This window comes from Homalodisca vitripennis, chromosome 4, assembly GCF_021130785.1.
Source record: "Homalodisca vitripennis isolate AUS2020 chromosome 4, UT_GWSS_2.1, whole genome shotgun sequence".
NCBI classification, from domain to species: domain Eukaryota; kingdom Metazoa; phylum Arthropoda; class Insecta; order Hemiptera; family Cicadellidae; genus Homalodisca; species Homalodisca vitripennis.
Window position 1 is genome coordinate 172851469 of NC_060210.1, and position 26973 is coordinate 172878441.

Genomic DNA, 26973 nt, shown 5'->3' on the forward strand with positions numbered 1-26973 from the left:
AAATTTTTTCATTTGTATTTTTATCAGGAAGGAAAGAAAGAAAGAAAACAGTGCTGTCTCCTCATTTATTTGATCATACTAAACATTAAAGTTTTGCATTTGTATTTTTATGAGGAAGGAAAGAAAGAAAGAAAACAGTGCTGTCTCCTCATTTATTTTATCACCCTGAACATTGAAGTTCTGCATTTGTATTTTTATCAGGAAGGAAAGAAAGAAAACAGTGCTGTCTCCTCATTTATTTTATCATCCTGAAAATTAAATTTTTGCATTTGTATTTTTTTTAGGAATGAAAGAAAGAAAACAGTGCTGTCTCCTCGTTTACATCACAAATATAGGCAAACTGGCCTCTCTCCAGTGAACCGCACTATTATAGTCATACTTCTTCTGTCAGTTAGCAAAATTAGCCAAATAATGTTTTATTTCAATATTAATTTGTTCAAAAATATAAGCCTAAAGATTAAATATTTCACTTTTATAATCTATAAAATTATTCAGTCAAGGGTTGATTAAATAATTAAATTGTTGTTGCAATTTTTCTGTTAAGTTAACTTACAAAATCACACAGTCAGAAGTTTTTATTCCGAATGTTCATGTAAAACTGTATTTAAATTCAATCAATCACTACATTGTCACTCAATAATTTATTTGCATCACATAATTATGATAATTGTACGAGGGTCGTCCACAAAGTAACCTCCGTTTTGAAATAAAAAATAAACCAGTTGAAATACAAAAAGTTTATTGTATAAATATTATAACTACAGATTTTCTCTACTTTTTTACATATTCACCATACAAATTTAAGCACTTATCATATCTTTTAACAGTTTTTGAAATTCCGTCTTTAAAAAAATCTGCCGCCTGAGTACGTAGCCAACCTGTCACAGCGTTTTGAAGCTCTTCATCACTCGCAAACCTCTGAGATGCAAGCCACCGCTTCATGTACGGGAAAAGATGGAAATCACTGGGATCCACGACCGGGGTGTAGCGGGGGTGGTCAGAAACATCCCATTTTAACTTTTCCAAAAGTTCTGTTGTTCTTTGAGCTGTATGAGGGCGGGCGTTGTCACGGACAAACACACCACCAGATGTCAGAAGACCACGACGCTTGTTTTGAATCGCTCGTCGTAGCCGTTTTAAGGACCACAGTAAGCTGCTGCTGTAATGGTCGTACCACGCTCCATAAATTCAACAAGCAAGTTGCGCTTAGCATCCCACTTTGTTCACCAAGCCATCACTGACGAGAGATGGCCTACCACTCCTGTTTTCATCGTGAAAGTTCATTCTTCCATTTTTTTAAAAACGAACCCATTGACGGACTACACCTTCGCTCATAATGTTTTAGCCATTAACCGCACTCAATTCACGATGAATTTCAGCTGCTGTGTAACTTTTCGACCACAGAAATCTTATTACACCACGCACTTCACACTTGGCGGGATTTTCTATCACGGCGCTCATGTTTATATGTTGTAACAAAAGAACGCGCGATCGCACGATGCTCTCCCTTGCACGGCTAGAAGCGTACTGAACGACTGCGCACACCGATGTGAGAATGTTGGCGCTACCCCCACTACTTATCGCGCCACACCAAAACGGCGGTTACTTTATGGACGACCCTCGTAGCTTATACTCAATAAAGTGCAAACTCATAACAATAGTTTAACACACAAAGCGCAACATACATATATGTCTGTATAAAAATAACAATCAGCTGAATTGATTTTCCTGTTCTTTGAGATTAGTGCTTAGCACCAAAAGTAGTGATTCATTTTGCTAAGGATTTTTTTTATTTTGCGGTAATCAGGACTTTTAGGAAAATAAAGAATCACATTTAAACTTAAACAATAATGCTAATTATTATGGTTCATAATAAATTTTTTCAATGACATTTTTAAATTTAGAATTTATCCAAATGACACTTTTAGTTTACAAACATTACAGAACTTGAACTACAGTCTGAAACATATCATTGCAAGCCTGCCATTTAGCTTTGATACTAATAGTGAAATAACAAAGTTATTGTTAAGCAAAGATGAAAATAATGTTTTTTACTTCATTTTTTGCATATATCACTGGTTTTGACAAAAACTACTTAACTTACAGTTCTGGGACCTGTTTATTCTATTTATCAGATCAAGAACCGTAAGAAACGATTAATTCACCCCTTAATTTACCTTACTAGAATGTCAAGGAAAACCTCGTTTTACATGGTGAACTGAAATTCGCGTGAAATCTTTGGCTAGCTGTACCTCGCTAAGCATTTCTTGACCCAGATTTATATGAACTTGTTTCATTATTTTTAAATGTATAATAAGCTCCCACAGTTTCTGCATATCTTCGTGAATCACCCTGTATTGACCACTTTCAACACTTGAAAACTAACAAAGTGGCCTAAGAGACAACCGGCGGGACTTTTCAATTTTTATATATGGACTACTCCATATTGAAATGTTATCTACACCAGGAAGACATATTTTGATTTTAATATTTTAAGGTTTCAAGATTAATCTATAGCCAACCTATTATAATTTACAAGACTAAGATTCAATTTGAATACTCATTTGCTCAGAATGTATTATTTTGTAATACATTTAATTTGATTTGTTCATTATAAAAGAGGTGACTACAGACTAACTATTTTAATTAAGATCTTATGTAAAATATTGGTTATATTTGTCCTTTATATCAGAATTAGTACCCTAAATTATTATGATTGGAACTTTTCTAAATTTATTAACAGCCTTTCATCAACTCTAATGGAAATAATTATCAACCGCAAGCACGATAACCCCTCTCTGGGAAAATAATTCATAATTTTCCATTTGCCAAGACTAACTAAATCTGCACACAAATTATTTTAACCACAAAATATATTGTAGTCCCTTAATTAATGTAATCCCCAATTGTATTAAATTATTTTCTCATTCTTTACACCATATTTTGTCATTTCTTCATTAATACATTCCTTTCTATTTTTCATAAGGAAATCAAATTTGTTTTGTTATTTATCTAGTAGATAAGTTATTTATAAATAACAAAGACCAATAAAAAATATGGATAAATAATTTTACATAAGAATAGAAATGTTGTTTTCTGTCCAAAATAGCAATAAAAGTTGGGTGGCCTATAAGTAATTTTTAAGATAAGCCACCATATTAGATAATAGAGGTAAATTTATAAAGGTGAATTTTTCCATTTAAACTTTACATAAATTTGCTCGTTTTTGGGTTGGCTAACGAAATGAGCACAAAATTAACCCGCGAGAACTCGCGTTGTTAGATCGAATCTAACATTTCTAATTTTTTAATGTTACCTGTTTAGAGTAGGACAGAATGGGTTTAAAACAGATTTTAAATGAAGCATAGAAGTAGACACATTTTATTGAATACATTTAATTGTTATACAAGTCAGCCATTAAATTTTGTACAAATTAATATTTTTATATAACCTTTAAAAAGTTAAATAAGTGAAAATTAAAGATAAAACTGCTTTGAGTCCTATTGTGTGATGATTACTCATCATTCGAATCTGTATCTTGTCCACAGGAATGACACATGTAGGTTTATGTCTGGGTGTGGTCACCATATATCTTCCGGTTGCATGTACTGCAGATTCGAGTAGTGAATCGGTTCTTCCTTTTGGGACAGAAGGCGCATCTTCCTCTTACTTGTGGTTCCACTGGTCCAGGCATTACTGATCCACCTGTCAGACGTCAGATTGTTGCCGTAGATTTGTGGGCAGTGTTACAATGGATCCCCGGCGTATCATGTGTGGCTTCATCAGGTCCTTTGACAATTCAGTTAAAAATACTCTTCGAGGTTTGAGATCATCTGTATTGGCCTTGTATATTATCTGTGCATTAATACCTCCAACATTGAGCAGACCACCAAAAATAGCAAAAGGCCACCGGTTACTTATACGAGTAACACTGTACTCGCTCTTTAGTCTATCGACAACATCTACCCCTCCCTTTGTGAGATTGTAGTGTGTAATAATGGCAGGTTTCATAGCATCTCCAATTTCAGCATCAATGTCGTCATCTTTATGCATGGTAGACGCAAGAAGGATGTTTCTTTTTTTCATCTTATCTGGTACATAGGATACCATTGTTACTTGATTTGGTTCTTTTCCAAAGGCGAACATTGAACTACATTTTGGTCTTTCTTTGATGTCTAAGAGCTCCTGGGGAAGTTGTGGCTTATTTTTTCGAATTGTTCTCACAACAGTTATTTTATGATTTGTAAACAGATCATTTAGAAGAGGAATGCTTGTGAAGTAATTGTCCATTGTCAAGTTCCTCCCACTGTTTTCAACATGTAGTATCAGTCTTTTAAGGACACTACTTGCATCATTTTGCAAAGCATATGGTCCTGGAGGTTGTTTTGCTGCATAAATTTCCATATTTGACGTGAAGAAAGTTTTTGTATCTACAATGGCATAAATCTTTATGCCATACCTTGCCGGTTTATTTGGCAAGTACTGGCGGAACTTGCACTTTCCACGAAATGGTTCCAGCATTTCGTCTATGGTTGCCATTTCACCTACATTGTAGCAAAGTTTGCATAAGCTAACAAACCATTCAAAAACCTCACGTGCTGCAGCAGCATTGTCTACTTGCTTTCTTTGTGCACGAGTAGACTTATCATCAAACCTGATGGCTTGCACTAAGGTGTGAAACCTTTTTTTAGACATGATAGCGGCAACAATTTCAGGGGCAGTGCCATCAGTGCACCATAGTTCGTCTGTACATAAGTGCTGAGCTTTTTTCACACCTATTAGATATAATAATCCAAAAAAAGCTTTGATCTCTATAACGTCAGTGTCATTGCAGTCCCGTGCACGAGTGTAATTTTGACGCATGACTTGCAATTGTTGATTGGTACAGCGAGTTATTTCAAGTAACATTTCATCAGGACAAAATATTTTCCAACAATCTATAACAGTCTTGTGCTCCCTAAACTCGCGTACAACAAAGGGCAGTTTTTTAACAATATTTTGTTTTAAAGTTTTTGTTTGTACTGGCTTATGGACATTCCAATTAGTTGTATTGTCTTTAGATGTGTAAACACAACTTACATTTGGTGAGAGACGTTTTCTTTGTTGAGATGGCCCAGGAATTGCAGCATCAATTTCATTTTGAAGAATAACATTAACATCTTCATCACCTGACTGTTCCGTGTCCGTGTTGTGTTCACTGTGCTCAGAAGAACAATCAGAAACACTCACATTGTCCAATATAGAAATATTTCCTTCACTGAAATCTGTTTCCTCCAACCAACTAAGAACGGTTTTTTCATGGTCTTCATTCATTGCAATAATTGTAAAGTCATAAAAGAGCAATCTAGGAAATATAACTGAAAAGCAAACTGAAAAACAAGAAAAATCACTAAACTGATGGATTTAAACTGACAGTTACACGATCACTCACGCCGTTAAATCGCTCCTAACACTGGGCTGACGTGATCACTCGCGCTGTTAGGTTGAAACTAATAACCCGCGAGGAGCCTCCGCCCCCCCCTACCATGATGCCCCACCCCAGTGACTTCTACTCTCTAAACATGATGCAATACGCAGCAGACATACCCATAGAAGAATAAATTAAGGGTTCAATGTTGTAAGATAACAAATAAAAAAAATTTTATGTACCACAAAAAATATGTTAGATTCAATCTAATAGCGCGAGTGCTCCCGGGTTAAGCAAAAAGTTTACATATTCGATGAGAAATACTAAAATGTAATATACCAATGTATTCAGTATTAGTGAAATAATTTTTAGCTGAGGTATATACTGTACTGTACTATATAGTAACTAATTTATGAAAATAAAAAAAAAATTACTAAGAAATTAAGTATTCATCAAAATAAATAATTCATTAATATTGCATGTTATTGAATATTTAATATTTGAGTAAATAATATTTATTTTCTGTTATAAAGGAGGATTCAAGAAATCAGGGTTGGTTAAAAGGTTTGGTATCTCACATTATGTGCCATTCCTGCCTCTAGAAAGTGATCACGTCATACAGTGCCTGGTGAGAGAAGTGGTTGGGCTAGGTCAGGTCATTTCCAACGAACTTATTAAGTAAGTATAAATTACTCTTGATTTTCAATTTATATAAATTTGCAGTGTGGTCCATAAATAAATAATAAATTCATTTAATTCTCAGAATCACACAATTTTCCTATATTAGTTTTTATTTTATACAAAGCCTTTAAAAAATCTACAATTTTATCTTCAGGCCACTTCACTCATAACATATTTAATACTGGAGTGTTATGTGATCATTACAAGGTCAATATCTTGATCTCGAATCAAGAATCAAGAAGCTTTATTGTCATTAAATACACAAAGGTACAATAGACATTGTCAGACAATATAAATATATATAATCTATTAAAGTTCTATGGTGGTTATAACACAGTAATAAATAATTTTTTTCTGTAGTAAGTTTATACATAAGTGGTTTACTTGCTCAAACTATAAAAAAATTGCATAATAAATATTCACCAGTGCTAAAATTTAAATACTTACAAATAGGAAACACAAATGAATAATTTATCACAAAATTTACATTGAAAAATGAATATAACAAATAAAAATAGTTTGACTAGAATGCTGAGCTTAAATTAAAAGATTTCAAACTGGTACAATTAAAACTAACATATAAACAGTACAAATTAAAACAACATTTATAGTTAAAAAGCTGTATCAGACCATTTAAAACAGAGTATCAGAAAATTATGGTACTTGTATTACAGACTAAGAATTCATCCACAGAGTAAAAAGGTGCAACCTTAAACCAATTCTTAAGAACTGTTTTAAATTTATTTAGACTCGTTGTCCATGCACTATCAGGTAATTTATTAAACAACTGCACCTCCATAAAGCAGTGACTTTTTTTTAAAATTTTCAAGTCTTACTGGTATTAAATTTAACATATATTTAGCTCTTGTATTATAGTTATGGATGTCTTGACGCACCTCATATTTGTCTAGATTTTCTTTAACTCTCATTAAGCAACAAAATATATACATAGATGGTTCTGTCATTATGGTCACTCAGGAGAATCTTTATAAGATGAGTCTGAGTGTGTTAAACATTGTGTACTTTAGTTATACAAGTATTGCTATATATGCTCAACCCCTTGTGTCCTTGTTATCCTACAACATAAATATTGTGACCATCTAGGGCTAGGTTTTGGAGTGGAATGAATCTGATTTGAAGAGCACAGGGTATGGAATAAATCTCAATCTAAATTTAAATAAAATATATAGGCCTAATTCTAAGTGAAACAATTGCATTTCATATAAATGAAATTGCTGTTATAAGTAATTATTAAGTGGTTATGGGGTGTGGGGGAGGGTGTTCTATCTCCCTCATCTCTCCTGTAGTTATGCCATTGCAACAAAGAATCTCTGTGGGGCTGTGAGTGGTCATTATTTATTACATGTAATCCATTGGCAACCACTTAAAACCAATATTCAACCTTCATTATCAAATTATTTTGTTTATATTCAATGAAAATTGTTATGTGAATGCTATGGTTAAATAAAAATATTAAACTAGCATATAACTTTTTAAAGTTAATTTTGTTACTTAAGTTTATTTACGCTTTTCAATTAGTTTACAGCATTTTCTCTATTTCCTTGAATGTTGATGTAAATTATTAATAGTTAGTTTTTGTGTGTTAATATTCAAAACATTATTATAAATATTTGCTCTAAAAAACTGTGTCTGATAGTTTTTATTATGATCTGTACACACTTTACAGAATTTAGAATACCTCTATTTGTTGTAGGAGATATTTTGCATATAAAATGGACTCAAATTCTATATTGTAGCCTCAGAGGAGTATCACCACTGGCTGACGGTCAACCTCGACTTGATTTTTCTGGGAATACAACAGTTGTCAAAATTTGCTCTACAGTATTCAATTTTAATTCTTATAGAGGTTGGTGTGACCGACATTAGTAGTGTTGAATAAAACATCAAATAGTTAAAAAAAAAAAACTCCTTTTAACACTATGCTGCATTATAGGGAAGGATGGTAGTTTTTATCTTATTTGTCAACATCCCTAATATTGTACTGTACAAAATTATGGTTTTCAATGTATGCTTCGGGTTCTCCATGCTTTGTGGTACCACATCTTCAAAGCTGGCCTTTCATGACAGGTTGAAAGCATTCAGACATCTTTCCATTTCAAGGTAAGACGTTTATTACTATACTAAAAGTTAAATTCACCTTCTTTTAGCTTAGAAATTTTTAAATTCAACAATGACATTTTTCGTGTTGGCTCATAGTGTACCAATGCCATGGATTTTTTTAGTGAAAGTTCTAGAAACAATTTTGGTAAGCTATATCAATTGTCCATAAATAAATCTCTACCCTCATCACACAACTCAAGTACACTTTCACACAAATATAGTATATCTTGTTTATTTACTGAAAACATATCTGATTGATTGTTTCTGTACTAGTATAAATTGTTGATGTTTCACTATACCCAGTTACTGAATCACAAACTTTGTAGATTTTTACCTCAAAGAGGCTCTGTTAGAGAGGGTGAACTGATTATAGGCTAGCTCACATCTGCAAGCCGTTAGAAGAATGTCAGAGATTTATTTGATATACTGAGATATTAACTTTTATATATTAACTTTATCAAATCAAATTATTTTTATTGTTGAAGACATTTACATGCATAACAATCGTCAGTGTACATTGAAAATGAACTAGCCTAGTTTCTAAAATAACTAAAGGTCCTTATCAATTAGAAAACAATTAGTACTATAATATTCCTTTTCAGATAACAAGCACTTTATCTTCCTCCTAAATGATATTGAAGTGTTGGCCTCCTTGAACCCAGATGGCAAGTTATTGAAAAATTTTATGCAAGAGTAAAGGGTTTGTTTTTCAAAGAATGTTGTTGAATGTTTTGGAAGAGTTAAGGAATTTGTACCGCGGAGATTATAATTTGACTGTCGTACTGGAAAAAGGTGTTTGTTTTTAAAGACAAATGTCAAACATTCCAGTATATATAGACTAGGAAACGTCAACAATTTATTTTGTCTAAAAAAACCTCTACATGACTGAGAACGATTGAGTCCACATATCACTCTTATGGCTTTCTTCTGGAGGGTAAACAAGGCTTTAGTCTTAGTGGATTCATGACCCCATATGATCAAGCCATAACTCGTGTAAGTGTAGAAGCACCCATAGTAAGCTGTCAGCAAAACATCTTTACTAGAGAAAGTAGCCAATCTTCGTAAGATGAACAGACTGCTGCTTAATTTTTTAATTACTTTGTCGATGTGATTGTGAAAGGACAAATTACAATCAATTACCAGACCCAGAAAATCAGCGCTGGGACTAGGACTAAGACGAAAGTCGCCAATGACTATATCAGAAGAGTTTGCATCTGTTCGAGACGATCTTAAATAGAATTCAACAAGTTTTGTCTTCTTTACATTCACATGAAGTTGGTTTTTTTTCCAGCCATTGCAACAAAGAACTACTCTGAATAAATATATCAGTTTCTAGTCGCTCTCTGTTTCCATTGGAAATGCTGAAGGATGTGTCATCAGCAAAAAGACATAAGTTACCCATATTTACAGCTGTAGGGATATCATTCACAAATAAGAGAAAAAGTATAGGACCGAGAACGGAACCCTGTGGCACACCTGTCAAAGTAGACAACTCCTTCGACTCGTATGTGCCCAGGCAATCCGAACTGTCAATATATGGAACAGCCACCACTTGTTTTCGGTTGAGCACAAAAGGTGAAACCCAATCATAAGCCTTGCCTCTAATACCGACCTGTCGGACTTTTTCAAATAACAAATTGTGGGGTACTACATCGAACGCCTTACATCAAGCGAAGAAACAATCTCTGATACAAAATTAAATATTGCATCTGTAGTAGAAACACCCTTTCTAAACCCAAATTGTTGGTGACAGACCACCTTGTTCAATTCAAGGAAAGATTCAAGACGGATAAGAAAGAGCCTTTCCAAGACCTTAGAAAATGTGGAGAGTATAGATATTGGCCTGTAGTTTTCTGGGTCCTGATGATTTCCATTTTTAAACAAAGGCTTCACAATTGCTGTTTTGAGAGGTTGAGGAAAACTGAGAGTTTATATTGATATTAACTCCTGAGAGTGGCCTATTGCCTTGCACTTGCCCCAAGGGCCTTTTACTCACTCCGGTAGTAAGTATATCATGAGGTCAGCCAGTTTATAGTTTCAGCAGTTCTACAAACCGCTGAAAACAATCGATCAGGTCCTCCTAGGGAAAGTCACCAAAGACCAGACTAACTAAAGATAGCATACGTAGCACTCCCTTACTATTGCAGGATAATCAGTTGTTCATCATCAATTTCCTCCTGCCCGTCACACGATGTACAGAGTGGAACCTCCCAAAAATGCAGACTGTGAAGATGTTTTCTCAGGTGATCATGTCCAGTAATTAGACCCACAATCTGAAAATACACCAATCTACCTAGATCAGACGCCACCCTGGTGGAAGGCAATTGCAGGACTAATCTACTCATCCTCAATCCTAGATCCAACTCCACCTTCTCTCGTTTAATGTGAACCCACTTCAAGGCAGCCCTTAACACTTTCACTGCTGACAACATCATTTGGCGTCGTACGTGTAGTTCTATAGACTGCCAATGTCTTTTGACGGCGCCGACTTTTACGGTAATAAAAATGCATTGAAAAGTATTTGGAATTCGGCATTGATAGTCATTCGCTATTTCCATGTTTTTATTTCATACTCTATGGATTATGATCTATGAAATGTTGTTGGCAGTCATCTGGAATATTGGGGGAAAAAGTGGTTTGTTTACAAACTTGTTGTGTTGCATCGGCCGTTTGTTGTTGTTCTGCTAATTTTCATCTACATTGTTATTGTTTTACTTTTTTTTCTTTTTTTTTGTAACAGAGGGCCAGGTTTCCTAGGCCTGGTAGTTGCCTCTCAGCCATCCGGCTTATTGTGCACCCTCTCCCAGGTTTAAGCTGTATCAAATCCCAGGCCTTTACAAAACCATGAAATCTTTTAAATAATGCTTTCCTGTTCCAACCCCTCTTCCGTATGCATAAGAACACCTAGGGATCTTGAGCATTTGCTCTGTAATGCCGGACATTCAAATATGACGTGCTTGGCTGTCTTGTCAGCCTCTCCACATTTCCTGCACAGTGTTTCTAGAACTGGAATACCTATTTTCTGTTCAGGTGACTTCGGAATATCCAATGACCTGTAATAAAACCAGTCACCTTTCGGATCTCCGTTCTACTCATTCTAAGGGCATCTGCTGCAATGTTCCTAGATGGTCCCTTGAGCATCCGCTTTGCTTGTACATTCCCCTCAGTATTTCTCCAATGTTGTAGGTGTTTGTTAACCATCCACTTGGTAACTGATCTAGCACCATCCTAACCTCTCCTATTACGAATATGTCTAGGGGTGGGAGGTTTAGAACTACTTCCATAGCAGCGGTTGGTGTTCCTCTCATGGCGCCCATTGTCCCCAAGCATGCCAACCGCTGTACCTTTGACAGGTTTTTTGCGGCAGTCACCTGTTGGACTTTTGGCCACCATACCACTGAGCCATACACCATCATTGGTCTGATGACTCTGGTGTACAGCCAATATGACATGTCGGGTATGCCTCCATGTGCATCCTACCGCATGTCTCACCATCATCAATGTAGTCTGAGTTCGGCTGATTATGTATTCCAGATGACTATTCCAAGTGAGTTTATCATCTAGTTTGACTCCTAGATATTTGAACTCCCTGCTTATCTGTATCTGGCCCCCACATAGCACTGGCTGTGTGATTTCCAGTTTCCTCCTACTTGTAAATGGTATCATGACAGTCTTCGAAGGATTCACTGCAAGTCCTTCTTCGTCACACCATCGCTCCACAATGACCAGTGCTCTCTGCATCATTTCCAGACACGTAACCATATGCTTGCCTCTTATGAGTATGACAACATCATCTGCATAGCCTTGAGCATACATACCCTTTTTCATTCAGAGTCCAGAGTAAGTCATCCACAACTATGCTCCACAGGCTTGGTGATAATACACCTCCTTGTGGACATCCTCGCTGCGTTTTGACCTCTCTTGTGACTCCGCACAGAGATGCCTGTGCTCTTCTGCTCTTAAGCATGTTATTTATCCATCTAACAACAGTTTTCTCCGTACCCCTGGATGTAAGCTTAGACACTATAGAGTGAGTACTCGTATTATCAAAAGCTCCTTCTATATCCAGGAATACTGCTAAAGCTATTTCCTTTTGTTCAATAGCTTGCTCAATCTTGTCAACTAGACAGTGTAGGGCTGTTTCACAAGATTTACCTTTCTGATAGGCATGTTGATTTGGATGTAAGGGACGGTTGATGAGGACTGTGTCCCTTAAATGCCTATCCAGAACCTTCTCCATGGTCTTGACGAAGAAGGATGTTAGGCTTATTGGTCTATAAGCCTTTGCAACCTCATAGGAGGGTTTACCTGGCTTTGGGATAAATATAACCCTAGAGGTCCTCCAGGATGATGGTATGACTCCTGTCGCTAGACTAGTTCTAAACAGTCGTAGAAGCAGAGGTATCACCAAGTCCCCACTTTCCTGCAGTAAAGCAGGAAAAATGCCATCAGTACCTGGTGATTTGAACGGCTTAAAAGACTCCAGGGCCCGTTTTATCCCTAAGTAGTTGATAACAGTCTTTGCACAGTTCCAGTCCTCCTTAGACGAGCTATCTCTAGGTTCTCGCTGCTATTCACTAACAACTGTTTCACTGGTTTGAAAAGATCCTGGGAAGTGTGTATTCAGTAAACACTGAAGAGTTTCCTCAGGATCCTTGGTGTGAGTCCCATCTTCCCTAAGTATAGTACCCACCACATTTATGGGGCTTCGAGCTAGGACTTTTTGGAGTTTTGCACAGTCAGGTACCTTATCAATACTCTAACAGAATTCTCTCCACAAGTTTCTCTTAGCTCTTCTCACCTCTTTATTGTACTCTGTTAGGGCAGCAGAGTACCTATCCCAGTTCCCTGCACGTTTGAATGTATTATATGCTCTGCGAAGGTTTTTCCTCAAGGTTTCCAGCCCCTGGTTCCACCAACATGCTTTTTTCCTTGAGTTTTTTTCTATCACGGGGCAGGCTTTGTGGTACGATTCTTTCATGGTGTTTTGCAAAGAGTTCACCATGTCCTCGACCCCTTGCCCCTGATACCCATTTTCCCTTACTAGATTGCTTTTTAGCTCTGCATTGAAAGCTACCCAATGTGTTTTCTTTGGGTTTCTATAGGTCTCATTTATTTTATACGACCTCATATCAAAGGAGATATACCTATGACCTGAAGCAGATGCTTCATGTAGCACACTCCAGTTTAAAACTTTAGTTGCAATATAGTTGCTAGCCAGAGTTATATCTAAGACCTCTTCTCTGTACAAAATTTGGTTTAGGGCCTTGATTCATAATGACTAAGTTAGATTCTACTATAAAATTCAAGAGGCACTCATCCCGATTGTTGATGTTGCTGCTCCCCCAAGCGGTGTGGTGGGCATTCGCATCACAACCGACAATCAGGTGCCTCCGCGTAAGGGTTCCGAACTCCACAATCCGCCTCATCTCCGCAGTTGGTGGTGGTTTTGGAGAATCGTATGGGAGGTAAACCGCTGCAAACAGGATTCTGATGTTACCATCACCTGTCTGCAAGTGAACCTCTGTCACGGCTGTGTCTCTTTAGCTGTGCTCATCCCCATCACACGACTGCCAACGGTCCATGGTTCTTGGATCAGGACCACGCCTATGTCGTCAGCCAGGATCTTCTGGCAGAGTATTGCCGTAGTGGCTCTGCTGTGGTGTAGGTTTATCTGTAGCACCACTGTCATTCTCTATTGGTCGTTACCTCCCTGCAGCTTGAAGGTGATCCTGTCGCTGCCCAAAAATGGGCGCATCGCCAGAGTCTTCAGGGAGTCTTCGTCCACATGAAGGACCAGGAATTCGCCGTTGGTGCTAGATTTCCCTCCAACAGCAGTCCATTGGTCCGTGTCAAGGTCATTTTGGTTTTTGAGGGCTTTGAACAGCTCTTGCTTGCTGTCCACCTCAATGTCCTTAGGGATGAAAGATGACACTTTAAAAGTCTTTACCAGGCTTTTAGCTGGGCCCATAGGACTCAGCTCCTGGACCTGCTTCTCCAGCCACTCCTTAGTTTCAGTGTTTACACAGCCGACCACTATCGCTCCACCTTCAACATGACAGCTGGACATCCTAACGTTTTTGCCCTTAAAGGCGCGTTTGCCCAGCACTTTCTTCAGGTTGTTGGCTTCTTCATCGATAGTTTTACTTCTGGGTGTTCGAGCCGGACAGTAGCCAGCTTTTCCACAGAGATCTTTTCGGCATATGTTTCGGGTGTCTTCTTAGTGACACCTCCATCATGCCCCTTCCTTCCTTTCTCCCCTCCCTTTGCTTGTTCTTCAGGTGTCAGCTGCAATCGCAGCCTCTTCACACCTGCATAGCTTGGGGTTTGTTGTTTTTGGGCTGGTACGGAATGAGTTTTCCCTTGCTCTGGGGCCCGACAACAACCAAGTTCCCTTTTGAGGAACCGGCTTCGTTGTGTGGTTTTATCAGAGCTCGGTTTTCTTCCCACCTCTTCTGCCTTTCTTTCCGGGGGATTATCGGCTCACCTCTAGCGACAGCCTCTTCAATCCTCCGCTTTCGTAGTTCGCCTCTCTAGAGCCGCTTCTTTTTTGGCTCTTCTGGCCGAACTACGCCTTCTGACAAGAGAAGTCTCTCTTCCTCCATTGGGGTCATCTCAGACACTCTTAATTGCTCAATCGGTAGCTCTTCTGGTTGAGTTTCGCTTACCTCTTGAGTTTCAGTTTTGTTTTTATTTTCTTTTTCATTCTCCATTCTGTTCCCACGAGAACCGGGTGTTTGCAGTCCATCTTCCCAGTGACCCGATTAGGAAGATAAGGGTAATTACAACTGGGTGTCCCCTGGTTCTCAGAAGGCTCCATTGAAGACACTGAATATACCCCCAGTGCCACGAGACTCTCAGCACAGGTCGCATAACACCTTAGTCTGGGGTTATTGGTAAAGTAGGGGTAGGAACATCAGGAAAGGAAGGGATTGGTAACTACTCTCAATTTCAGGGCCAAACCAAGAGGGGGGAAAGGTTTTCTACCCTTGTCACTGGAATAGTGACAAGGGAAGGTGGCTTCCTCCCCTTGGCCTGGCACTCCCTTAGAAGTTGCAGCACACGACGAGGATGGTACATCACCCATGACCCCATCTGGGACAGTGGCTGATGGCGATGAGGATGCCAGTCCCCCACGGGCTATTGTTTTACTTGCTATTTAGTTTACAATGATTGTTTTGTAAGTAAATACAATGAATCGTGACAGTATTGAAGACAATCAAGTGCTAGAAGAGTTACTCAGATTTTCAAGTGACAGTGAAAGTAATGATTTATTTCAAGATGACTCAGATAATGATCCTGATTTTATTATCTATGGACTTCTTGGAGACACAAGTAATTTGTTTACATTGTTTTTTTTTTTTACTCAAATAACAAAATAAGCAAAATAGTAATAAAAACTTTTATCATGCTCTTTGATTACTAAAAAACAATCAGACAAGGCTACAAGAAGAGACACTAGCGAGTGCAAAATTGCCATGTGCAAAGAACCATGATTCTACATTAAAAAAATTGTAAAAACCGAAGTAGATTTCAATTGTAAAGATGTGTAGATATAGTGATAGTAACAACAGTGCTGAATATAGCAAATAATAATAAGAAATATATTTATGTTATAGACTAGTACATACATGTTGATGTTTGTTTTGTCAACTTTTTATTTTGTTTTAAAACAATACTTTCCGTTTGAAAATATTTATGCATGAACATTTGTGTAAAAAGATGAAGGACTCAGCTTAAAAAAATATTCAAGTCCCATGTTTTTTTTTTATAATTTGTTAAAAAATTATATTTATTTAAAAAACATTAAAACTGGTAGCAGTGTGCATTAAAAAACGTCAAAAATAGGAAAAAACTTTAAAAATAGGAGGTGGCAGTGAAAGTGTTAAGGATTCACATCTAAGTTGTTGTTTGGGTGCTGAGCCCATCTTGGCCAGGGCATCACCTCTTTCATTCCCATAAACCCCATCATAATCAGGAATCAAAACAACATTCACTTTGTTGATACTACCGAAGGAAGAAACGACTTACAACAGTCTCGTACAAGTTTGAAGTTGAACACACAAGAGTCCATTGCCTTCAATGCTGCCTCTCTATCTGTGAAAATACTAATTGTCTTACTCCTATACCGCAGACAAAGATTCTCATGAGCACATTCCATAATCAGATAAGAATCAATAGGGACCACCAACTCCTACATAATCTCATGCCCATAATTCCGTTGCCTGTGCCACTTTATGTTTTAGTTTTTGTCACTAGTGATGTGCGAGAAATTCTGTGACGATTTATTACTATCACCTATTTTAAGCTCCTTAGTTTTTATCTCTGTGTCTTTCGATATGTTGACGAAACATTGTATATACCGAATAACTTTCCTTTCTGTGATAATAAGAAAATACATATATCCAATGCAGAATAAAAAAGATAACAAACAAATAAATACCAACACAATGCTACCGTGGACAAGACTGCAGTCCAGCAATGCAGGTCAGAGGTCTGCGGTGGATGAACTTACGGTACGAGACAATGATTTTGCCGGTACACAAGGTCGGTCCATCTGATACGCAAGTAATTTGCAGAGATTCTCCTTTTAAATGATAGAAATAGTAGATTATAGAGCGAGCTTCCAGAATATATTCCATGTACGTACAAATTAATGGATGTATTTACATTTATACAGAATCTATTTATGTACAACAAAAGTACGCGGCATATACTTAAAATACAAATTAGCAATCGCCTAAATTTTCCGCTGATCAGCTAACGTTAATAAATACTAATTGTGGCTAAAATATTATTTGTTTATCTACAGTAGTTTGTTACTTAGGTACATGTACATTTTTTCATACGGAAAGAAAAAAATTATTTAACAATAGGTAATTTGCGTACTGCCAATCAGTAGTCATCCGGGAATAGAATTTTTTTGGATTCGGGATTTAACTTCCCTATGTGAGTAGTATATTGTGAAATCATGATTTTTCAATCATATTTAAACACTTAAGTATTAAGTATGTGTTGGTCGAGTAAAAAGAACCCTGGTATCAAGTATCAGAAATGATTCATCCCTACTAAAAATTACCGTGCTAAGGCCCATACCCTACTAAAGAAAGTTATTTGCTACAGAAGTTACCGAAGTGCGTTTGGTTCACGATCTGTAGAGTAAGTAGATAGAGAGCAGTGCATAACAGTAACTTCTACAGTTGCACCCAGAATACGATCACAATTGATGTTATCAGTTACTGGCACCTAAATACGATATTTTGTGTCCACCTTTAATACGAGAAGTGTTCAATAAAGACTGACAGTACTCTTTCAATACCTTTAATATAAAAGTTTAGACTTTAACACTTGTATCTCCTTCTAAGTAGTCTCCATTTAAAGCCACACACTTGTTCCACCGCCTCTGCCACTCCATGAAGACGTGTACAAAGCCCTGCTTAGACAGAACCTTAAAAATCGCCTCTTAAAGTAATAACGGCAGTAGCAGTTGGAAAACACTCCTTTTTGGTCTGAAGATGGAGAAAAAGCCATTTGGAGCCAATTCATGGCTGTGGGATGGATGTGGCACAGTATTGGCTACATGGGGGCGAGTATTGTCGTGATGCAGTTCGACGAGGTCAGGCCGCTTTTTTGGGATGTGATCTTTGATTAGTTGCTTCAATACTAAAATGTAGTACTCCCCATTAGTCTGACCCTGTGATACAGTATGGGTGTACACCATACCACGATAATCAAAGAACTTAATCACCATTGCCTTTGCAGCAGACCTTTAAACACAAGGTTTTTTTTGGCGTCGATCCAACCATTTTCCACCCACTCTCTACTCTGTTGTTTTGTTGCAGGATCATAACAGTAAATCCAACTTTCATCAGCAGTAATAATATTTTTCCACCATGTAAAATGTTTTTCCACCAGGAGAAAAATGTTTCTCCTGCAGCCCAGCCCTAGGCTCATTCTGTCAATGTTGTGCAACATGTCAGATGTAAACGCACCTTTCTTGGCGTTACTTGTTACAGCTTACCCCTATTTTCTTTTCCAAAAGGTATATTATCATGCCTGGTAAAAATCCAACTGAAATTCTGTTATACTCTAAAAATCGGGTATGTCAAACATATACTATTCAACGAATCAAACTAGCCTGTGTATAGTCCCACTTCGATAACTAAATAACACTTAAATACATAAAACTCATTTGTATGGCGGTCACTACTGCTCTGCCGAAAATGCATACCGCTCTTGCCGAAGTCCAGAACGGTCAGCTGATTTTAAATTGTCCAATGCATTGTTACGTGTTTTTTTGGGGGGGGGGAGAGGGGGCTTGCCGCGGCACAGGAGTAGAACTAACCAAGATAAACTCCACTACAATAATGGAGGCAACCCTCAGATGAAGCTCGCGAACATATGTCGATCTTCATTCACAATTTCATGATCCACGTCGCATACAATATAATGTTTCGAGATTAATAAATTCTTGATTCAAGGAGTTGCCAAATTATGTCTTCATTTTATAAGTTTTTGGGGACAAAAATTTTGTTTTTGTAACTTTCCTGGTTCTCAGAAAAATTCCCGGTCGGTTAAATTCCTGCCTTATTCCCGGTTTTTCTGTTCGGGTGGCCACCCTGTAATACAGCAGCAATGAAATAAATTCAATAACTAATTTTTTGTCATAATTCAAACAAATTTAACAAATTATAATATAATTTTAATAGTTTTTATTGTATGGTATTGTATGAAAATTTAAAATTTATGGATTATAACTTAGAGCAAATGTTATGTAATCTTAGAAAACTATAAGGTATGTCTAAATATATGGATAATACAAAATTTACAGAAATACAAGAAAATGTGATAATGCGCACCGGTCACAAATAATTCAAATCCACAATAATATACACAGTGTTACTAAATTATTTAATGTTACCGTATCTACATCAGCCTGAACTAGAACATTGTTGAATTAGAATAAATAATAAAATAATCTAACAGGTATATCAGTATAGTAAGATTCCACAAAGATATTATCTGTATCTGACCCATCACTAGATTTACTATCTGAGACCTGATCCACCATTTCTCTCAAATCAATTGAGGTCAGAGGTGATCCATCACTTAGGCTTAGTCTGCAATAAATTACTGTTTTATCACCAATATTTTAGAAAAAATCTATTCACCATATACACTGAAATCTGACCAAGACTAAGTTTTTATTCCACAACTACACAGGTTACTCAAATAACTATATATACGTGACAAATAATGATCCAAACAGTTATCGTATATAAGCAAAGAAATTATGGTAAATATATATTTGGTTGTAAAACTATCTATTTACCAAAACTAAATTGTGTAAGTATACGCCTCATTCATTTAAACCTTCACCATGCTAAAGGTGAAACTGACATCTTGGGAAGGAGGTTTTATCACAACAGGCCTGGGTATCACCCTAATCCTACCTTGGATCAACAAAAATTATATCATGGTCCTGAAGACTCAGGTTTTCAATATTATATATGATCGATCAAATGAAAATCCTAGAGCGTGTGTCTTGCTTCATTCTAATTTTCTAGGGTCTTTAGTAAAAACTAATGGCAGTCTTATGGTGAACAAGAAGGAGAGTTGAGAACTGCTGCTTGAGACGCACTTTCCTGGTGGACTCTCGTCTCGAAATGAGGATTTTTTTTCTCTGGCGCGAATAGAATAAAAGAGAAAATAGAAAGAAAGAATGAAATGGGCTATAACATCTTTCAAGCCCTTTAAATCTCCTGGGGCAGATGGAGTCTTCCCGGCCCTTCTACAAGAGGGGCTGGACATTCTCTTAAATACACTGAATATCCTTTTTAGAAGTTCCTCCTCCTTGGATTGACAAAAAAAAAAGATGTTCCACAACCACCTGAAGCTGAACCAGACGGTGACATTCCTATAGGAGTATGGGAATTAAATGATGACTTTCATCCAATTCCTCCCCATCGCAAACTCCAAGAAGAGATATAACAGATCTATGTCTACAAAACACAAATTGCCCAACACCGATTTGTAGGAACATCCAAAGACAATTAGGGAGGTAAAGAAGAAGAAGAGCCAAGAGAACATCTAGTTTTAGTCCCTAGTTCTAAGAGAAAACCCACAACTCCATTACCACTGGATGCCAAAAGAACTTCAACAGCCAAGCACATGCCTGAACTGATGTCGTAACAAACATCTAGACGCTGTTGCCAATTTCCTGGTTGCACTGGCTAAAACTGTCATGTGTTCTGCTCAACCTCTAATGTTTTTTGTGTTTTACCAAAAAATGAAATTGTTCCAAATTATTTAATGAAATGTAATCTAGAAACCACAACATAGAATTGTTTTTAGAATATTCGATGTTACAGCTTAAAAGTAGTAAAGGCCCAGTGTTTCTCATTAGAAACAGCAATTTTGTTTAAAGAAAAAAACCTATATGAAAAAAACTAAAATATGGGTCTGAGCAGGTTCAAAAATTTAACTTTTTACCAGTTCAAATTTACTTTAAAAGGCCTATTTTCCTCTTTTCCACTCACCTTATGTATAGTATCCTTCTCTGGGGTGCATCAGGTGGTGCTAAAGAGGTTTTCCTGTGCCAGAAGAAGGCTTTACATGTAGTTTTAAATCTTAATTATAGTGATATTTGTAAACAAAGTTCCATAGAACATGATATACTTAACACTTCCCTCTATTTTTGTCTTACAAATTTTAATGGATGTAAAAGAAAATGTAGAATTTTTTTAATTTGAAAAGCTGAATCCACAATCATTATACCAGACTTAATCAATCAGAAGTTTGCTAGGCTGTCAAAAACATATACATATCTGTATTTGGGCATCAAACTCTTTAAAAAGTTACAATTAGTTTTAAGAGACATTTCTTGTAAAAAATGTTAATAGTTGTGTCTAAATTGTTAAAACAATAGGCTTTTTATTCTACTGAAAACCTATTTCCTGTAGTGATTGTATTTTTATGCAATCTGTGTTTTGTTCTCCGTGACTTCTTATGTGGTAGATAATTTTATGAGCTCTATTCTCGTAGGCCATTATTTATGGTTTTATATTTATCTTTTAATTTATATTCTATTGTATGTTTTAGTCATATTTAATCAAACTATGACTTTATTGATACATTTTTATGTGGGATGTCGGTAAAATATTCTTGAAATAGTTTTAATAATGTATCTTTTCACACCAGCTTCATGAGAGTTCATTATCCACAAATTTGTTGTTTAGCAGTGACTAGTCCTGCGGTTAAGTAAGTAGCAAGGCCAAGTTGGTGTTATCTATCTTGACCTCTTTTCAGAAGAGATTTAACAAGTTCCGGTTTTTCTTCTGTTTGAGAAAACTTCCAGTTGTAGGTTTCTCCTCTGATGTCATGCTAAATACTGATACGATTAAATGGAGATCTATATATTCTGTGACTAATAGAGCTCCGTTACCAAATTAGGAGTGCTTCAAGACTCCAAATTTGGTTTTGATTTTTCCAATAACATAACAATTATTCTAAACTGTAACGTCCAGTTTTACGCTTTCGATATTAAATCTCCCTACCAATCCAAGACCAACTGCTTGCCTTGGCTATCAGTATTTATTACTTATTTTTGTTTGAAAATTATTTATTGTCTTGCTTCTATACTACACAATATTTATCATTTGATAATCTGCTATAATGTTTGAATATTGTTTACAAATTCTGTATTGTGGAAACTTCTTTTATATTAATCTTTTGTTTCAGTCAAGTTTTAGAAGAGATAACATTTAAACCAGACGATAATCCAATATTTTCTGCTGGAGGTTGTAAAGGAATTAAAGAAGCAGCAGTAGTGTTAATTGAAAGAGAATTAAAAAGGAAACGAAGATCACAAAAATATTAGAAGATCTGGAAACATACTGTGTTTTAATTGCACTGAAGCCATGCAACAGTGTGTTTAATGATGAATAATGTCATAGCTTGTGATAATGAATTGTACATTATTTTGAATGAATAAACATTTTTAGTTTTATGTATTTATTTATTGATTTTTTGCTGTATGACAACTTTATTAATTGATTGATTGATTGGGTTTATTTCCATCATCCACACTCAAAGTAACAAAAGTAAATGTAAAATATTTTTCTAGGAATTCATTTCTTACTTACTTTAAATTTCATGATAATATACGAAGGTTATCCAAAAAGTATTGTACGCTTTCATGTACTGTAAGAAGTAATAGAGAGCTAAAGGGTGCTCAGCAGGTCAGTATGCCACAAACTGTTCCTACCCTGACAAGATGTTCATGCCTCTTATATTTTTACTGTTGGTCAAAATAAACAGCACAGTTAAGTGTTCTACTAAATGTAAATTCTGTCCAGTGTTAATATTTTTACAGGCTAATAATCTTCTACCCTTATAGACACAACTTTCATAAATACATCACCTCGATGTAGGTTCTATTACTTACATTTTTTTACCTTGTTACACAATTAAATAATTAGTAATTTTTAGTACGAGGCGGGTGAGAATTCATTAGAATTTTTAATAGATTTTTAACTCAATACCTATAGAACTATGACCATTTATTTGAATGACACCCATATTTAACTTGTCTGATATGAAATGTATTAACTGAAAAAACTTTTTGAAAGAGAAATAGCCCATCCTAACTTTACAATCTTTAAACTAAATTTATTCCTGATCCTGTATCCTACTTATTGAAAACTATCCTTCTAATAGGGTCTCAGAGCTACGAAAATTTTCTTTCCCGACTCCTTAGATTTTGTGTCAGAATTGTTTTAGTCATTGTGCCTAGTCGGGTCCTAATCATTTTCAGTGGACAAAAGGTCCCAAAACTTATTATCTACAAGGTAATAAATACAAATATTTATTTTACATTACACTGTTTAAAACCATTTTAGCTAAATTTGTACCTTGATAAAAATATAAAAAATCTCCTGAAATTAATTTTAAAACTTATTAAAATCTTTTATCCATGGTTGTCCAGAAAGTAGATTATGTTTCGCTCTGTAACCATTCAGTAGCTATCCAACTGTGCTAGTGAGAGGTTACTGTTGTTTTACAATACCAGTTTCAAATGTGTGATGTAATTGAAAATCCCACAAGTTGTGTGGTGCAGTCAATACTCTTCTAAGCACAATAAACCAATTGAGATTTATTGCTAACTGTGAAGTTTATGGGAATAATGTGATCACTGAAATGCGTCAGTGGTGCATTCATTAGGTTTAAAACTGCCCGAACTAATGTACATGATGACGAACAAAGTGGACAGCCAAGCATTGAAACATTATCTCTAAGTTGTTGCGGAGATCACTGATTCACAATAACAGAAATCTCACTTAGTTTACCTTAAGTTTTAAGGAGTGATTTTACGCAGAAGTTGGGTTACCATACATTTTGTGCAAGATGGTAGCAAAACTTAACAGAAACCCATAAAAATTAGTGTTAAAAGGTTGTTTTATTGACATTTTTGGACACACGAAAAATATGGTGACTCACTGCTCAATCAAATCATTACAGGAGATGAGGCTTTGTAATTTTAACATTGAAGTGCGTGATTGTGCAACTATCTGGCTGAACACTCGGGCAGCAGAATTTTTTTTTTTTAATTTCAAAACTAGTTCACCGCTATGATAAGTGCTTAAATTTGTATGGTGACTATGTTAAAAAATAGTATTTTAGTGTCACTTTCAAGTGTTTATAGTACAATTTTGTATTATAAAGATAAGTCTACTTCAAGTTTTGTGTTTTTAGACAACCGGCATGTCAAATTAATACCAGTATAGAAAGATGTTTTAGAAATCAACTAAATAGTAATAGTTTGTCCAGTTAAAATTTGAATATGGAGGTTTTTAATCTTAAAGCACAGTCTAATAGTGTTTCTTACATGGCAGGAAATAATGACCACTACTCACATTTTAAAATAAAAACCAAATAAGAAAACTACTCTATTCAATAATCGTAAAAAAAAAATCTTGATTATGCACTAAACATATAGCACCTCTCATCTCATTTAGATAGTTTCAAATTAATTTAGAAGAGATTACACCTGATATGTTGGCATTGTCTGAGCATAAAATAAGGTGTGCTGATGTAACATATCTTAATATTGAGAATAACACAATAAGGCCATATTTTTCTCACTCAACTACATCAGGGGGCGGAGTAACGATTTTAGCTCAAAAATATATTAAAAGCAAAGTTCTCTTGATTCCTGTCATGCGGGGGAGCTATTAGTGGAGAAGGAATTTGAATGCTGTGTAATAGAGTTTTCACTAGCAGACTATTCTTTTGTCTTGGCCTGTGAATATCAAACCCCTGCTTACTGGTATGTGCATACATTTTTAAGTAAGCTGGAGATTGTTATTGATGCACTTTCTAATGTTTGATAATGTTATTATAACAGGTGATTTGAATATTAATGTACTAAATCAGGATTTTATATATATATATATGGGTGCTTCAAAAAAATGTATACACACTTTGAACTTCCATAGAAAATTTATTTACCGTTCTACAAAGTAAAAATTTCAGGAAATTAGAAAGCTTAAAGTCCAATGTAAATGAAACATAAATAACAAATGTTAATACTGTTCAAATTGGTGACCTGCAGCATCAACACAATTCCTAGTACGAGTCACCACTGATTCTGTACATCGTATCAAAACGTCCAATGAGATTTCTCTACACACAGCTTAAATCTCATTCCAAAGAATGTCTAGGTTACGTGGTTTACGTTTGTACACCTCATCTTTTACTGTGCCCCATAAGAAGAAATCCAGTGGTGTAAGGTCTGGAGAGCGTGCTGGAAACTCGATTGGCCCCCTGCGTCCTATCCACTGGCCCGGCAAATTTTGATCCAGGTAAGCTCGTACGTCCCTGTGATAGTGCGGGGGGGCACCATCTTGTTGAAAATAAAAATTATCATTACCGTATAATGTACGAATGGCAGGAAATATGGAATCAGCAAGCATTGTTAGGTAATTAATACCAGTTACAGTACCTTCAAATCGAAAAGGTCCAACGAGTCCCCTTGAAGACAAACTGCACCACACATTTACACCAGGCAAATTTACAGCTTTTTCAATTGTAATGTGAGGATTGTCTTCAGCCCAGTAAACACAATTGTGCCTATTGACAGTTCCATTAAGTTTGAATTGGGCTTCATCCGACCAAATGATGCTACCCATAAATTCCGGTTCACGTATCACCATCTCCTGAACCCATTCACAAAATTGCAACCTTCGATCTGGATCGTCGTCACTTAGCTGTTGCACCAGCCTTGGAATGTAAACACGATACTTGCCTCTCTTCAGAATGCTGCTAGCACTTACATCACTTTCACGTGCCCCTTGCCTTGAAGATTTGTTAGGAGAGCGTTGAAACAGTTCCAAGACTGCCGTTGAAGACTCATCACTTGTAGCTGTTCGAGGTCGACCTGAATGACCTTTATGCACATCACACACTGTTCCATGAACTTCGAATTTGTCTCGTATGCGTGTAATTGTTAATCTTGAAGGTGGTTCTGTATCATAATCCCTTCTCCACTGTCTTTGAACTTCATTTACATCCTAAAACTTCCAGTACCACTTAATAACCTGCTTACGTTCTTCAAAACTCAAACGTACGTCCGCCATGTTGATATTACAAATTCCAACCAACAATATAACATAAAGAGACGATTATGCTGCCACCTGGCGAAGAAATAAAACATTAGCCTTGTAGAGCGGGAAAACTACGATAGTTCAAAGTGTGTATACATTTTTTTTGAAGCACCCAGTATATATATATATATATATATATATATATATATATATATGTAGTAAGTTTTGTTCCATCCTAAAAATGTACAATATGAATTATAAAATAGATTTCCCTACAAGGGTAACCCTTATATCCAAATCAGCTTTTAATAATTTTATAATGAATATAAGCAATAAGAATTTACTTACTGGAGGCATAGTAACAAATATCTCGGACCATGACGCACAATATCTTCAAATATTAAATACAAAGTAAACATCAAAATAACACAAACAGATCTTGTAGAAAATTTTCTAGCAATAATTATAATGATTTCTTTTGATTTCTTAAAGCGGAAGAATGGTTGGATGTTTACAAAGCTACAGTAGAAACAAAATATAATCGTGTTTTTCATAGTATATTTATTTATCATTTTGATATATGTTTTCCTAAGGAAACAGTTACAGACAATTCATACAAACATCTGGATTGGATCACAAGTGTTCTCAAAAGAAAAAAAAAGAACTAATGGATTCTTTGTTTGAAGGTTATTTTTGACGATGGAAGGATTGTGAAGGAAACAGGATTTTTCCGGACATTTGCCATCGTTCAGTGAAACAGGAAAACAGTAACACTACGTTTTGTATAGTTTTGTATTAAGTGCATGTCTTTAGTGTTAGTGAAGTTCACAAACAACATGTAGGTTGTGATTCATGACTTAGGCGTGCCACAACGCTTTAGTAAGATTTGTTTATTTTAACCTAGTTTGTAATTATGTATTAGGTTAGTTCTTTACCTGAAGAAGAGATCAGATTGCAGATCTCGAAACGTAGTGTTACTGTTTTCTTGTTTCACTGAACAATGGCAAATGTCCGGAAAAATCCTGTTTCCTTCACGAACTAATGGAACTAGAAACAATTTTTCGATCATCAAAAACATAAAACTAAAAGCAATCATTGACAAAAAAATAAAATAATTTAACAAAACAATAACAGAAACACAAAAGATTCAGACGTCTAGAA

General features: G+C 36.0%; 1 protein-coding gene across 6 annotated transcripts in view; it reads left to right on the forward strand.

The window, feature by feature from the left end:
• The window catches only part of LOC124360653 (torsin-like protein), a 54807-nt gene extending 32586 nt beyond the window's left edge, over positions 1 to 22221 (forward strand). For 3 of the 6 annotated variants that reach the window (XM_046814461.1, XM_046814464.1, XM_046814465.1), the window contains 2 exons: positions 5941 to 6085; positions 21950 to 22221. In XM_046814461.1, coding sequence (XP_046670417.1) covers positions 5941 to 6085; positions 21950 to 22088 — 284 coding nt within the window. In that variant the 3' untranslated portion in view covers positions 22089 to 22221. The other 3 variants (XR_006922259.1, XM_046814462.1, XM_046814463.1) reach the window with 3 other exon arrangements.
• The last annotated feature ends 4752 nt before the right edge of the window (positions 22222 to 26973 follow it).